At 36.1% G+C, this 17,437-nt stretch overlaps 1 protein-coding gene across 1 annotated transcript in view; it reads right to left on the bottom strand.

The window, feature by feature from the left end:
* SLC44A5 (solute carrier family 44 member 5) overlaps positions 1-17,437 on the bottom strand; it is a 197,778-nt gene that overhangs the window by 25,501 nt on the left and 154,840 nt on the right. Inside the window, exons 9-14 of the mRNA XM_007447371.1 lie at positions 15,510-15,622; positions 7,636-7,767; positions 4,009-4,108; positions 1,657-1,749; positions 1,078-1,165; positions 311-573 (exon numbers count right to left, since the gene is read on the bottom strand). Of these exons, the coding sequence (XP_007447433.1) occupies positions 311-573; positions 1,078-1,165; positions 1,657-1,749; positions 4,009-4,108; positions 7,636-7,767; positions 15,510-15,622 (789 nt within the window). The remainder of the gene's footprint in view (positions 1-310; positions 574-1,077; positions 1,166-1,656; positions 1,750-4,008; positions 4,109-7,635; positions 7,768-15,509; positions 15,623-17,437) is intronic.

The raw sequence follows: 17,437 nt of genomic DNA, 5'->3' as shown, positions 1-17,437 counted from the left end.
CCAATAGCCTCTCATCTTATGATGATTTTATGTTTGAGCTGAGCAATGAAGGAACACAGACAAGTTAGTCCTTAATCTTTAATTTGGTGCCCTTCCCTACCTCTTCTCTCCAGTAACCTTTCAGAAGGATATTGGCCTGGGTAGGGATTATAAAACTGTGGCTATAAAACCAGACAAAGCCAGTGGACATCTGTGAATCTTGAATTATACCTCTGACCTCAAGTACTTTGCCACTTGAATTATAAGATTGAATTATAAGCACACTAAACATAACTGGGAAGATAGGTATAGGTTTCAGTGTGAAACTTACCTTATGGCTCGTCCAAATGCAGTAAAAAGTGGATATGGTGGGATGTCATCAGGTTTTTTCAAGGCCCAGTAATAAGAAGCAAAGGCACCAGCAAGGGCACACTGACCCAATGCAATGACAAAATTTATAAGCCAGAGAAAGACAAATAGATTGAATATCTGGAAGGTAGTGATATATTGATGGTACAGGCTCTTTCCACCATAGAAAGCAAAATGACACTGAGCCCCAGGGCAAGCTTTGGCCATTTCAGTTGTATTAAAAATCTGCACTCAGGAAAAAAACAAAACAAAACAAGAATAATATAATATTAAGTGCTATTCCAAGATAACACCTTCCTTGCCTTCTCTTGTGTGGCCCCCAATTGCATATCTTGCTTTTTTCCTATTAGCTTCTGCTGTTATTTCTATTTTCTATAACATCACTTTATACAATTCTTTAATGAGCTCTGGAAGGTACCTCATTTTTCCATCATATGTTCATCAGTCTGCATCCACTATAATTTCACATTTATTAGTGTTGTTGTTGAGTGTGCCCGCATCTTAGGTGTACGACAGGACAAGTGAGCTCAGGAAATAGCAGTGCCTTCTCTCTATTCTGCCTACCGTTTTCAGTGCTCCCCTGCTAACACCCGACCCACACTCCCCTTCTCTACGGTGATCCTCATCAATGCACATGGTCTCTATTTCAGGATGATTCCTACCACTACTGCTAGATGAAATACAGTAGAGTTCTGTATTGAAGTAAATAAAAGAGTTTCTTTTACTTACCTCTGGATTACAGGTTTTATTTTCATGTTTACATTGCCCCTCTGGGGCTATGACTTTGTATATAGGTACCCCTGATGTAGCCAAGTAACTGAGTGAACTCTATTAAGGATAAATTATTTGCTGGTAGATTGAATGTAAATGGACAAGAAAGTAATGCAAATAACTCAAAAGTCCACTGAAAGATTAATTTCAAAAAACTAATCTTTTAACAATTCATTCATTTTCAGACCCAGAGTAATATAACGTGGGTCAGCTGCACTGAGTGGCCCCTTAAAAACAGTGAAATATAAAAAGAGATTTTTTTATGTATTGCAAAGGAGGAGTACCACATGTGAAGACAAAATAAAACAAAATGTACCATGTGACCTATCTGAGGGGAAATCCAATTGGTACACTGAAACATTTTTAGAGCTTAGCAATCATAATTTCCATCATCACCATCATCATCATCATCATCATCATCTCAATTATATCTTTAGGATGTTCCTAGTCTTTCCCGGATGGAAACAGACACAAACTCCTAGCTCCTGAATAGTAGTGTGTACCTGAGCTTTGAAGGGGTCAATTACCAAAGGATACACTGCTATCACAGCCCAGTAGGAAATGCAGATTGAGAGGAAAATGAAAGTTAAAACTGGATAAATTAAGGTAGTAGGGATGTATCCAATGGCTCTAAAATAAAACAAATAGTTGAAACTGAAAATGATCCAGTTATAATGTCTCAATTAAAATTTTATCTGTTAGAACTAGAAATAAGCCTTTGACTGAGTTCATTCCAAGAACAGTGGTAATAACCATCAACTCTTTTTTGCTGATGTATACTTAGTTGGTTTTAAAATTTTATTTATTCATGTTTAGTAAGTTAGAGGCATTCTTTCAATGCTAATGTTTGATTCCTCCCCAAACCTTCTCCTCTTTGGTTATTTCTGACTGACGCATAAATATTTGATGCATTATAATCATGGTATTTCTCCCTTTTCCTTAGATTTTTAAATAGAGAGGACCTTGAAGATCATCTGATCAAATGGGAGAATCCATCCCTAATTTAAGAATCCCTTCTGAACTATCTTCAAAACATGTTCATTAGTCTCTGGTGATCTCATTGAGTGAAAGGAACTTACTTTTATATGACACAGCTTATTCTATTTTCTTAACAACCAAAGTATTAGAAAGTTCTTCTTTATCTGCCTGCATGTAATTCACATCCACTACCTTCTGGAGAAGAAATGACCACCTTTTCCATACAGCAACCCTTCAAGCAACTCATTATTCTTTTATTCTCCAGGGTAATAATTCTTTTGATATTTCCTCCTAAGATAAGGTTTCTAAAATATTCATATCCTAATTGCCCTATAATCTATTCAGCATATGATACTGAATTAACCCTATGCTGTTTGATATAGCCACTGAGCACTATGATGGAACTATGTCCACTCCTAATGCACGGACACATTTTAGATTCATTTTTGTATTTGTTACCTTCTCCACCTCACTATTTGGGCTATGCTATTCTCTCTTTTCCCGACACTGCTGTTCAGTGAATTATTGGGCGTCCCTATGTTTACCCTGTATTCCCACACACATTTATTCCAGCTCTTATTTTCCCTGGAAAAAATTATTAACCAGTCACAGTAGCAATTGCCCTTTAACACACACACACACACACACACACACACACACACACACACATTTAGAGGCATAGCAGTAGGATAAGTGAATTGTACAATATATTATTTAAGACATAACCCAGCAAATCAGTAGTTTTCAGTGGCTAATGATAGGGCTTCAGTTATTGTGGGAAGGAGAGAGTTTAATTTAACAAACTGCTTGTTAACTATTTCAAACACTGGCTTTAGGTGGCACTATTATTATTATAGATGATGATTTTGTTAAAACAATCCTTAAGGACTATTTAAAATAATTTGGTCCTTGGTCATTAACACCTCAGTTTCCATCATTCTAAACAGAGAACATGACCTATTGGCTTTGTAGTAACACCTTCCTTGCTGTTTCCATGCATTATTTGAAAGTTTAAAGTATTATCCTCAAGTGACCTTTTGGAATAGTTTAGAAACTGTAGGTGTTATTACCTCACAACATGAATTTTATGAAAAATTGTTTATTCTGTAGCATTTTATTTTTTTATTTTTTATTTTTTTGCGGTACGCGGGCCTCTCACTACTGTGGCCTCTCCCGCTGCGGAGCACAGGCTCCCGACGCGCAGGCTCAGCGGCCATGGCTCACGGTCCCAGCCGCTCCGCGGCATGTGGGATCTTCCCGGACCGGGGCACGAACCCGTGTCCGCTGCATTGGCAGGCGGACTCTCAACCACTGCGCCACCAGGGAAGCCCCTATTCTGTAGCATTTTAAAATAAAAATGGCTCTGGGTATAAAATGTTCCTGAATTGAGAGCTGTAGATACAAAATGTATAGTCTGGTAGTGCTAGGACCAATTATTCTGCCTACTGGCAATTTTGTTACTTATACAAAACTAGCAAGAGCACATAATTGACTTTATAGAATTATGGTGATTTAAAGTTCTGCAAATGATCTCAACCATTAATATTAACATATGACTCAGTATGGGAATAATATAACACAACTAACTTTTATATAGCAGTTTATCACTTACTTTCACATAAGTTATCCTCCTAACATATATTTGGTGCTTAAAAAAAAGTGCTAGTGCATAGAATACACGGGTTTTAGCTTTATTTTACCCTATGATAATTGAGGTTTGGGGATTTTGAAAGATTTATTAGCATGAAGTTTTTAATACGTGGCAGAGTCTGAACTTGAACAAGTCTTCTTGAATGGAAAGCAGATTTAACAAGCCATCTTAAAGGGAAAATAGTCTGGGGCATCTACAAATAAGCGGTGACCGATATGACATTGATATACAGTATATGAGTTTCTCCATCAAGGCCTTACTTGCTCCCCTCCTTCAGCAGGGCAATGGAGATGCGGATTCGGTCCCTGAGGAAGATCAGCATGAGGATGATGAACACTTCAAGGATGCAGAGTATTATCACTTTAAACAGGGGGGGAAAAAAAAAATAATGTGCGATGCAAATCAATCCCAAAAGCAAACCTTCTCCGCAAAAGTTAGGACTGAACTTCATGATTATTTCTACCAATTCTGACACTTCATAATTTAAGCAGTGCTACCTCTCCAAAAATGCCAGTTTTAGATATTTGCTTTCAAAACCTCCCAGAAACACTAAAAAAATCTAGATTAAAACTTCTAGCTAGAGTTTAAACAACTCAGTTGGACAGGCTTCATTTTATCTATGGAAACGTTTCACACCATTTGTAGAAATGAGAAAATAGGCATGGAAGGAAGGAAGGGCTGCTTTAGGCAACTCTATTTTAGATGTTTTCACTTTCACTCCTTTGAGTAAGAGAATCATTACAGAAGAAAATTTCTGGACTGCCTCCCCACTCACAGTGCCTCTTAATTAATTGATCTCGCTGATGGACAGGGTGGGTTCTGAGATGTCACATTTTAAGTTTCACACTCCACCTATCATGGCTGCCATTGATGAAATCAGAGTGTAAACCCAACCCAGGTTGTGTAATAAAAGTCTCAGAATTAGAATTAAGGGAATCTAGTTCGGTTTTGATTTGAAGTTTATAAACCTCTTGAACTAAGAGTTGTACACATTTAATAAACTGTGTAAAAACCATCTTTATGTGAAGTAAGTGAACCTGCAAAGGAAGAATAAAATGTATATGTGTAAAGAAAGAGAGCAAGTGGAGGAAATCTTGGCTCCTTTTTGGCTTTTTGTTTCCTGGATCCACATACACTTGAAAGTCCAGCTGCTTTTCTGCTACTTTGAGTTTGGTGAGACACTTCTATACTCTTAGAATAAATACCCCTGCCTTGCCTCCAGCTTGTTCCTTTGTTTCTTTTTACTTAAAGCCAAACAGTCCTAATTACTATATTTCCTCAATTCTAAGACATACCTTCAATTTAGTAATATCCTTTCAGGAAAAGTAAAGAAATCCTTTATTAAATGTCTATTCATTGATTATAAAATGCATCCTGACCTCAGAGATGTTAAAAAGTGAAAAGGTATGGATCCTAAATTAAGGAAATATAGTACTGCTAATAACAAAATCTGAAATTATCAAAGAAACTTAATGGAAAGTTAAATTAAATTCCTACCCATGAAAGAATCCGTTCTAACGTTCTTGCTAGATAGTTATTCCGCTCATGTCTGAACACTTCCAGTGATAGGGCACTCATTATTTCATTCTATTGTTATACCACTGAGATTTGGATGATACATCCCACTTCAGTTAGTATCTCCAAGTAAGTAGAAATCAGTTAACCCAGAGATGTGGGAGGATCTTAGTAAGGTATCATCTCGCTACTACATCTTCCTTTAGTTAAACGATGTATTTATGTTTTTATGCAAATTTGATTCTCTTAAAACTAGACTGAGTCCAAAATTGTGGAGTATAGCCATATTAACCTAAAATCACTATCTTCTTTGGATAAACTTAAGAATATGAAATATATCCGTCACTTTATGTTCTGAAATTGCATTGAAAAAGAACATTGCATATTAAGTTTGTACCTTTACAAAATTACATATTTTAAATGGTTATATCAGAGAAATTTAACTGTCTTTTGAATTTATATATTATATTCCCTCCTTTTGTTTGAGCAAGAGCAAACAATAGAAACATATTTTTTGAGCCCCTAGAGAGAAGCTGGTATAAATCTAGCTTTACCAAGGAGGCTGGGATAATTAATAGAAATGAGAATAGAACCATCTCCTAACACAATCCAAGACTCATAAAAATTATAATTTTTGCATGTATAACTGCATATTTTTAGTGTTTCTGTCAATTAGTATAATTTCATACATATACCCTTGTCTCTGGTGCCTAGGATTTCATCAAACACAGAGCAAGTAATCACTTAATGTCTGATAAATGCGCTGTGAAAGCTAACACTCATTTGAGGAAAGATAATTATTGCTAGACTTGAAAATAAAAGCAAGCCCTGTTTTCTCCTCAAAGTACCTCTCAACTTCTCCAATGGCAGATTCTGATCATCTCAATGATTTTTGTGTTGAAGGTCCTTAAGAGACAGCAGCAGGATGACCATAGAACCTGTAACTAAGATCCATCTGAGAGTAAAACTAGAGGTTTCAATACATAATGGAGGAGATTTGTCATCTTTAGATATGACAGATGACAGTAAATGGACTGCTGAGGAGATATGGAATCACTCAAATTCAGAAAAAATAATGAGGGTGTAAGTTCTAAGACACCTGATTTTTATAGTTAAAAAAAATGGCTATCAATGAAGTTCTTCTGAAACATATTTGAAAAAATAATGTGTTATGTGAAGGGCTAGAAATGTGTTACGTGAGGGCTAGAAATGGGAACCCAAGGAGCAAGAATTTGGCATTTTGATCTAGCACTATCCAAGGAACAGAGGAAAACTGAATTTGGCAGACAAAGGAATCTGGTGGGGGCTTCTGTGCAGCAGGGCTAGGTCATCAAGCTTGGCATGAGCCTGAAGAAAACATCTCTCAAGACTATCCAAGGGTCTCTGCTAAAAAAACTTTCTCATTAGTAATCTTATTCCCCATATGCCTTGACGCCAGGAAAGCAGTGTCCTAGGTGGTATATATGTCTGTATTCTGGTCACAGAGAGAGTACCCTAACAGTTTTAACGAATAAAAAGGCACTCTGGTGACATGTTGTGAGCCTGTCCCTGATGACTTTTGGGTGAAGTGGCAAAATTAAGTTTTCAGATTTATGGTGATGGGATCCATGCTGGAATCATGATACTCTCCAAGATACTGCCCCCCTCTTAGGCTTCCTCTGGGCTCCTTACCAGGCATCCTCAAACTTGTCTTCCCTGGCTCTCTAACTTCAACAACATATGAAGATGAAATATTTTTAAAGCACCATGTAATTACAGATCATCTTTAAAATCTTGAATAAATAACACGAATCTCTGTAAAGTGCAAGGAATAGTATAATAAAACCATTCTAGAAATATAGGATTGAAGCCATCTCTGAAATCATCTAGCTTTTAAAATATTTGTTAATATTACCCTTAACTAACTCAATCTAAATAAACATTTCAAAAATGTAAATTTCTTTTGTTATTTATTATTCCAATTCTATAACAAGTTGCTTAAAAGTCCTGCTATGAAAAATTTGTTGCTTATTTTTCTTTTTCCTTTTTCTATTTTTAAAAACAAGTTCGAAAAATCAAGCATTTTTTTCCTTTTAAAATACCTTTCTTGGATATCAGATTAATGGCTATAAACGTCTATATCCAACCCATTTTAAGTTGAAGGCAAATAGCTTGAGATCATTGTAAAGTAACATTTTCCTAGATTATATAATAAATTCCCCTCAATGACTTTTCCATTTATTGTAGCTAGTATTATTATAGACACACTTATTTTAATGACATTAGCAATAAGTATATTTTAACAAGCTATACCAACCCAAATTTTCCTTTACACAAAAAGATGCTTTCTTGTTATTACAATTTTAACAAACAAGTTTTTAAAATCCACTCACTAAATGCGAACCATGTTTGTTTCAGTTGAAAGTACATGCTTATATCAGTCTGAATCCCGATGTGAAATACAGTTAAGTGAGAATTTGGCTGTCCCTGAAGATTGCTGTATTCCCGGTAACAGTGCCATATTCCTTGAAAAGGAGAGAAAAGTAGACTAATATAAAATGCTATTTTCTGAAATATAAGCTATACACTTATAACACATATCTACATGAAATTGATCAGCATGGTCATTTTTACAAAGACAAGATTCATATTTCAAATTAAATATTTTATGTATATCTAATAGTCTAAATGTGCTACTGTATTCAGTATAAATGTTTTCAGTATTTGTCTGGATGACTGTGGCAACATCTGGCTTTAAAGGACCTTTTAAATAGAAACAACCTTAATGTCCATCAATAGCGATTGGTTAAAAAAATTATGGTATATTTGTACAGTAGAATACTGCATTTCCATATAAAGAGGAGAAAGTCTAGTGTTAGTGAATGATCACCAGATGTTTTGTTAAGTGGAAAAAAGAAAAGTACAAAATGATATAAAAATATGCTATAATTCATATAAGAAGCAAGAACTATATATATTTTCTTATACACACGTAAAGTATCTCTGGGAGGATACTTAGAAATACAATATTTTTTGCTTCCAGGATGGGAAACTTGGTGACTAAGGAGTAGAATGAGAAGGAAAATTTTCACTGTATAAACTTTTTATCTTTTAACATATAATCTATTTAAAAAGCAAATTTAAAAAATCATTTAAGTTGAAAAAAGCCTTGTGAAATCTTTTCAATGGTGAAGGAATGTCTTGATGGAACTGTCTAAAAGCATATTCTTGTCAAAGATTGTGTCCAGGCAAGGCAAACATGGACTTAGTGTATTTTCCCTAAGACTCTGTGTTTCAAACTGTATATGACTTTTCACATGGTCTAGATAAAGTGGGAGTAAAAAACAGAGTTAAGAGGCCTATTTATTTTAATGACCCACGGGTCTGGATTAGGTCCGTTGGATATGTTCTAGCAATAATGAGGAAAATAACTTTTAAAACCTCTAACTGTAAACTAACCGTTTTTTTCCCCTAGATACAAGGTGAGAGGGTATGGCCCATGGAAAGACAAAAAACTAAATTAGAAAGGACAGTTGTTTCTCAAAGAAATATAAGATAAATCCCTTCCTTTTAGGCATTGCTTTCCCTGTGAATTTTTAAAAATTCCTTTAAAACTGCTTTATGGAATATTTGATACATACAAAATTATATGTAATGCAGATGTTGGTTTTAAAGCATACAGTAAAATAAACACATATGAATGTATCACCTATCTTAAGATTTTATCATCCGAATTTTGTTCTAATTACACAAAATAAAAATTTTTCTTCTACCTGAGATTTTCATCCTATCATACCTACTGCCTCTCCCTGCCAAAGAACAATTATTCTGAATCCTGTGCTTATTATTCTTATTTTAGCAGAAAGATATGTTGAAATATCTCCTTAAGGGGTATTTATATCCCATAAAGATTTATTATTTATTGATTTATTATTAATTCTTATAGTTCTATGACTTTTGAGGCTATTATTAGATGCATACATGTTTAGAATTAGTATATCTTTTTTTTTTAACATCTTTATTGGGGTATATTTGCTTTACAATGGTGTGTTAGTTTCTGCTTTATAACAAAGTGAATCAGTTATACATATATATATGCTCCCATATCTCTTCCCTCTTGCATCTCCCTCCCTCCCACCCTCCCTATCCCACCCCTCCAGGCAGTCACAAAGCACTGAGCCAATATCCCTGTGCCATGCGGCTGCTTCCCACTAGCTAGCTACCTTACGTTTGTCAGTGTATATATGTCCATGCCTCTCTCTTAGTATATCTTTTTAGTAAATTGTATCCTTTATATCCCTAGCAATGCTTTTCATTCCAAAATCTATTTTGCCTGATATTATTATGGCTACTGCAGCTTTCTTTTGGTTAATGATTGCTAGTATATTTTTATCTATCCCTTCACTTTGAAACTTCCAATTTCCTTGTCTTGTGTAACTTATGTAAATAGCACAGCTCCAATTTGTATATTTATATCTTAATCTGACCTGACAATCTCTGTATTCTAAATGATGAGCTTAATAAATTTATATTTAATGTATTGCTATACTTATTTTCCAACCTTCTTACTTTTTGCTTTTCCTGTTCCACTTTGTATCTGTTCTTCTTTTCTTCCAATTCTTGTCCTTTAAAAATTGATCAGTTTTTGTTTGTTTACTTATATTCTATTTTTCCCCCCTACTGGTTCAGAGATGTCTTCTCTGGTTTTAGAATAAATTACCCTTGAAAATTGACTATGTGTACTTACTAACCAAGTCTAAAGTCAACACAAGGAAATACAAGAAACTTAGATTACTCAGTAATCACCCCAGTCTGATTATTCCTCTGTATTTTACTTATGTACAGTTAGACCTCAAAAAATTGGATATTATCATTATTTTATACAAAGGTTGTTAAGCTCTACCTACACATTTACCAATTCATTTTCTTTGCTCATCATTCTTTCTTGCATCTCATATATTTTTGTGGAATCATTTTCCTTCTTGAAGTAGGCATTCCTTTAGTATATGTCTATTTGTAAACTCTGGTTTTTGCTTATCTTAAAATATCTTTATGTTACTCTTATTCTTGAAAGATAGTTTTGCTGGGTGTACAGCTGTAGGCTGACTGTTATTTTTTCTTAGCTCTTTGAAGGCATTATTCTACTTTTGTTGCTGTCAAAAAGTCTGCTTCAGGGACTTCCCTGGTGGCACAGTGGTTAAGAATCCACCTGCCAATGAAGGGGACATGGGTTTGATCCCTGGTCTGGGAAGATCCCACATGCCACGGAGCAACTAAGCCGTGCACCACAACTACTGAGCCTGCACTCTAAAGCCCGCAAGCCACAACTACTGAGCCCACCTGCCACAACTACTGAAGCCTGCGCACCTAGAGCCCATGCTCCGAAACAAGAGAAGCCACCGCAATGAGAAGCCTGCGCACCGCAATAAAGAGTAGCCCACGTTCGACGCCAACTAGAGAAAGCCCACACTCAGCAACGAAGAATCAATGCAGCCAAAAATAAAAAGAAATTTAAAATTTTATAATTAAAAAAGAAGTCTGCTTCAGCCTAACTGTTCCTTTGTATATGATCTGTCTTTTCTCTCCAGTTGTTTTAAAAGTCTTCTGTCTTTGGTCTTCTGAAGTTTCACAACAATTTCTTTCTTTTACATCATTAATTTCTTGCTCTCTAATGGGTCATTCCAAACAGTATACAAGCATGTTGTTCTTTCTCACATCTTAAAGAATAAAACAAAAGATACTCTACTTTTGACACTCTTCCCCCAATCCACTGCCCAATTGCTCCCCACTGCAATCAAACTCTCCAAAATACCCATCTATGCTGTCTATCTGCATTTCCTCTCCTCCCATCCTCTTTCAATGCACTCTCACCAGACTTTTCTTTCTCATTATTCTACCAAAACTGCCCTCATCAGATTACCAGTGATCTCATCACATTTCTAAATCCAAGGCCTAGTCTCAGTTTCTCATCTTTCTTGACCTATCAGCCCCATTTGACATGGTTTATCACTCCCTCCGCTCTTGTTGTTGTTTGTTGTTGTTGCTGCTTTTTAACTTGGCTTCTATAACATTACCTGCTTTTAGTTTTCAAAAAAACCTGTTTTTCCTCAGTTGTGTTTGCTGGTCCCTTCTCTTCTCCCTGACCTCTTAATGTTGGAGGACCTCTGAACTCAGTCTTTGGTCCACATCTCTACGTATACCTATTTTTTTGGGTAATCTCAGCAAGTCTCATGGCTCTAGTGCTCCTGACTCCTAACTATATTTCTTTAGGCTAAATCTCTAACTCCAGACTGTATATTCAACTGCTTACTTGCCATCTCCACTTTAATGTCTAACAAACCTCTCAAACTCAACATGTTCAAAATTACACTTCTGATCAATCCCCTTTCTAAACCAAAAGGTTTAGAACCTTGCTCCACTCGAACCTTCCCTATCTCAGTTGATGTCAACTCCATCTCTCCAGTTGCTTGGATTAAAACCTTAGAAGTCATTCTTGACTCCTGACACTCTCTTATGAACTGCATTCAATCCATCAGGAAATTTGGTTGGTTCTACATTAAAAACCTATATGCCCATCTTCATTGCTACCACCTTGGTCTGAGCTTCCCTCATTTGGCACATGAATTACTGCAGTAACCTATTCACTGATCTCATTGCTTCTTCTCTTGCCTCACTATGGTCTCTTCTCAACACAGGGACTAAAGCTGTCATCATTTCATATCCCTTCTCTACTCAAAACCCTACCTTGCCTCCCCATTTCACTCAGAGTAAAAAGCAAGATCTTACAATAATCTATAAGTCTCTGGCCCTCCACAAATTCTATGACCTCATCTCCTATTCTCCCCTTTACTCATCTACACAAGCATTCTAGCCATTTCTTCAACACGCTCCCACCTTCAGGACTTTGCACTAGCTGTACTCACTGTCTAGAACTTTTCTTTTATCTCCAATGGCTAACTCCATTGCCTCCTTCAAGTGTTTTCTCAGACCTCTTCTCCAAAAGGCCTACCCTACTAATACTGCAATTTGCTCTCCTTGCCCTGCCATGATACTCTCAATCCCCCTTTATCTATTCTACGTTTTCTTTTTTTCATGGCAAGAATCACCTTCTAATAGATAATATGCTTAGGCTATAAGTATCAGGAGAGTAAGAACGTTTGTCTTTTGTTTACTGTTCTTTCTCAAGAGCCTAGAATAGTGCCTGTTACACAGCAGCTGCTCAACTAATATTTGTTGACTGAACAAATAAAAGAAAGTACAACTAGATATGGGTGTCACTTCCCTTACTCTCCTTGGTATAATTAGAGCTTCCTGTATCTTTGAATTTATACCTTTCATCAGTTCTAGAAAATTCTCAGCCAATACCTTTCAAATACGTTGATATATTTTAGGCCCTTCTCAATCTATTCTTTCTCTCTTAACCACACAATCATATTTTGTCCTCTTGTCACATTCTGCTGTATTCTGAGTAATTATTTCAGAGGTTCATCTTTCAGTTCATTAATTCTCTATTTTACTATTTAACTTATCAATTTAATTTCTAATCTAACACTATATTGCTTTGTTTTGAAAAGTTCTATTTAGTTCATCTTCATGTATACCTAGATATTTTTGATGATTTCTTTTTTTTTTAATTGTATTTTTAATTCTCAAACATTTTATACCTGATTATCTCATGTTCTGTATCAATCCATATCTGAATTCTTGGAGGCCTCAATCTGATGTTCATAGTTTCTTTTGTTTCTTTATTTTATATAAATTTATTTATCTTATATATATTTTTTGGCTGCGTTGGGTCTTCCTTGCTGTGTGCAGGCTTTCTCTAGTTGTGGTGAGCGGGGACTACTCTTCGTTGCGGTGCACGGGCTTCTCATTGCAGTGGCTTCTCTTGTTGCAGAGCATGGGCTCAAGGTGCACAGGCTTCAGTAGTTGTGGCTTGTGGGCTCTAGAGCACAGGCTTACTAGCTGTGGAGCATGGGCTCAATTGCTCCGCGGCATGTGGGATCTTCCCAGACCAAGGCTTGAAACTGTGTCGTGGATTCTTAACCACTGCACCACCAGGGAAGCCCTCTTTTGTTTCTTGCAAAAGACCATTTCCTTGCATGTTTGGTAATCTTTGATTGTAACTCATACTTTGTTAAATTTAATCTGTGGAAACCTGGTGATCTGAATTGAAGGTGCTTTCATCTATAGGGGATTTATATTTGTTTCTGTTGGCAACCAAAGGGTACTACCAAACTGGGGTCACTTTATACATTTTCCAGGATCCCAGACCTACTCCAGGAGTTTCAGGTCTGACCCTCTACTCTTCTGCTTGATCAAAGTGTCCTGATTGTAGCCCTGGTATGGTCCACCCATAATTTCATGTGTGCTTCCTGCTCAGTTCCCCACATTTTAGTTGGTGGGTTTAAAATGGTTTTCCTTTTGGGGAGATTTCCTTTACTTCTGGTAAGCTCATCAAAAAAATACATTACATAAAACAATACAATACTATTTTATGCCATTATTTCATAGCAAGAGGACCCTTCAGATTATTAATTCTTCCATACTGGTGGATGTGAAAATCTCAGCAGTGTTTTCCAATTTATTTTTCTATTGCTTTCTCACTCCTGTCCTAGTGTTTGTTTGTTTTTAAAAGTATGTTCCCTGGGCTTCTAGTCCTTTTTCCTCAATAATATTCCTGCATAATAACAAAATAATAGATACCATTTACTGAACAATTACTATGTGCTAGGCAGCTCTCTAAGTACTTTATATACATTATTTATTAACACTCACAGATTCCTATTATACAGTTGAGGAAACTATGAATTAGAGACACTATGTACTTGCAGAGAATCACACAATTAATATGTGATGATTCTAGAACTGTGCCTTTTTCAAACTCCAAATACATATTTGTAACCATGGTGTTATATGGCCTCCCCTATATATCTCTTAATTTGTTCTGGTCAGTGAGAATTGTTCACATGCTCAACCTCTAAGATGGCAAAGGAAAGGGGATATTTTGAGCTCCAAGGAGGAAAACGACTTTTAGACAAAAAGCTTTCTTGGGAGTTTCAGATTAGAGGACAGCAATTCTTGCATTCCTCTACCAGACTGACCCACCTCTTCACGGGCAGCTGCACAGGAGGAGCAGATAAGGAATAATACCTGGAAAGACGTGAACAATTGTCTAGAAACTTAATTAGGATAAAGAGCAGAATAATAACAATACCCCAAGACATGCTGAGTGTTTGCTGTATTCCAGGGACCGTTCTAAGATCTTTATATTCATTGTCTCGTTTTACACTCACAGTCTTGTTAGATGGAGATACCATTATTGTGCTGATGCTATGGATAAGGAAACTGAGGCTTATAATCATTAAAATTTTCCAAAGTCTCCCAGTTACATTATGGAGCTGGGATTGGAACCCAAGCTAGCTACAGATTCTGCTGGTTTCTAATGCTGACATGTTTAAAGCTCTTCTTCTTTGAGTGAAAAAAATAGGGAATTGTTATTTTTGGTATCTGTGACCATAAAATCTCATTGTCAATCTAAATGGTGTTGTAGCAGAAATCATTCTTTTGAATAGAAACCTCTCTAACATTCAAATATTGGCCTATACATTTATTAGAAGACTGAGAAGAAGCTGCCATAAGTGCCATACTGTTCGTTAGGAGAGACTTTAATTCCTTTTTTAGTATTTGCATTTTACCTGTACTGCATTTGGCAGAATTGAGTTAATAATTAGAGCTCAACCTTGAAATAAAGTAACTCTCCATCCAGTGTGTAATTCAGAATACTTGCCTCTAGAGGGTGATGCCTCATTATGGAATACTGGCCAATTATTAAAATATGTGACAGTACCTGGATTAAAAGTTCTAAGTTGAAAGAGGAAAACAGATCAATCACACTTCTGTTACAATGCAGACCTGGCCTTTGATCAGACAGAAAAGTTAAAGGACTCAAAGAAATTGTCTGAAATATTTTTCATTAACTTAAAAAGGATTTTTTTTACCTCCTTCTTAATACCCATGAGGCATGAGACCAAAGGCTGGTAGAGAAAAACAGTAGAACTTTCTGATAGCACTTTTTTTTTCCAAGATAAAGAAGAAATAATAGAGACAATATATGCAAAATTAAATAATTTTTCTCAATTTAACAACTTTTGGAGGGGAATAATTAATTTCACTGCAAGGAAAATACTTTCTGGTGATTGATAATGGGGACTGAAAAGAAAAAGATTATTTTGATATTTGGTGATTTTAAGAGGGTGATACCTACCATAAGCTATAATCCCAATCACACCAAAGGTGAAGAGCCAGAAGAGGAAGCCAGCCGTGAACCTCAGGAGTATCACAAACATCCAACTGAGGAGCATGGCGATAGTCAGGCCACTGGAGGAAAAAAAAGCACAACAAACACAGTGGGCCAGTGTGCTAAACATAGCAGAATGAGCACAGCAAGACAACACTTTTTTCTATTCAAAAAGATTCTTGATTATTTTACCTGGCTACAGAAACATTTATAATGTTAAAAAGTATAATTAATTTTGGCTGTTAAGATTTTCATGTGAAAGAGTAGGACCATCAGGGACTTTACACATAAATCAATTTTGTGCCTAGGTAAACTGAAGTTCAGTATCAATAGTTGTTCCAGGAAAAACCACAGTTCCTATCTGCCACAGTCCTATTTTTTTCCTTCACACTTACCCACCAAGTGTAAAAAGCATGGATAAAGCATATCCATGAGGAAATTGTACTGTTCTTGTTCTATCTACCTGGTGACTAATGAAAACCTTATGTAATATAACACTCTAGCAGTAAGGGAACAAACTTAGGGCAGAAAAACAAGCAAAATAACAGCCCCACACAGTTCCTAAATCCATGATTTTGCAGTCATTATCATTCTGGTCTAATTATCTCTAATCGTTTGTGATGTCTAACCTCACTAGACATTTATTTCGGGTCCCCAGTGATCTGTGGGCCATTATTTGGAGCCATGATAAGGTTTCTGTGTCTCCTGTGCCATGCAACTTTATCAACCAATCAACAGCATGAATATTTTCCTTCTGTTTCAATTTCTTCCTGGCGTTTGATTGAGCTACTAGAGGTACTTCTTCCCCCCCCAACCCCATATATCCAGGTTAGGGTCATATTGGATTCTTCTAGGTAATTTTATCAAAGAGAACTCACTAAGATTGGAAATTTGGCTTCTATTAAGAACCGACACCACTGGTGATATCTGCAAGTTTCCAAACAGACAGAGCTTGGCACATTGATTGAGTTTATTGTCTTCAAATATTATCTTTAAAAAGAAAATAATAATACTGTCACTGGATAGATGACAGCATGTATCAGAGCACCTCCTCAGCTTGAAGTCTTGCAGAGCCTATGCTTTTAACTTCAGAAGCCATTCCCTTTTAAAAATCACAGATACTTTCATGCTGAAATATTCAACATAGTTGAAGAATTATTCTGTGGCATAGTCCAAGGGGGTTATTAAAAAAGGTCAGGGGGGAAGAAAAGAAATATAGCTCTTTACTGTTCTGTGTTTTTAATTCCCGCATAAAAATTCTAACTGAATAAACTAAATCCCAGTATGTCAGTCTTTGGCTTTATTTGTATAAAATCGATGAGAACAGAAGAGTTGAAAATAAAGGGAGGTGTATATGTTCTAGCAGTTCTAGGTGTTTAGTCCGTGGGTAGACAGCATTTCAGTGCATGTGTTGGGAGTGAGGAGGGCAGGAGAATCTATCATAATTTACACTTTTTTCAGGTAAGAGTGGGAAAGCCAAAACAAGGGAAAAACATAGAAATTATCTAGTGATATTTGGGTCTGACAATAGGGGCACCAGTTTCCTGTCAAGTATAGACTACAATCTCTGCTATGGAGATATATCCTGAAATACACACTGAAGATAATTCCTGTAATTGTTTAAGACAAAGCATCAAAATGAGTAAAATCTGATAAAACTATCTAGTTTTATAGCTCCAAAAACTACTCACTAGTATTTTACACACAGTGCAATTTTGACTTTATTAAGCACCTTACAGTTAAATATATCTATCTTGTTCCCCTAGTATTTTTATAACTGTTCCACATTTTCTATGCATCTCTATGGTCCAAGAACCATACCAGGAGTTAGGAAAATAAAGATGAGTTAGACATAGTTACCATGGTAAAGAGTTCATAGTTTATCAGAGGGAAAG

This window comes from Lipotes vexillifer, unplaced genomic scaffold (assembly GCF_000442215.2).
Source record: "Lipotes vexillifer unplaced genomic scaffold, Lipotes_vexillifer_v1.1 scaffold762, whole genome shotgun sequence".
NCBI lineage: Eukaryota > Metazoa > Chordata > Mammalia > Artiodactyla > Lipotidae > Lipotes > Lipotes vexillifer.
Note: the sequence above shows the minus strand (reverse complement) of the source record. Positions and strands in the feature narration are given on the sequence as shown.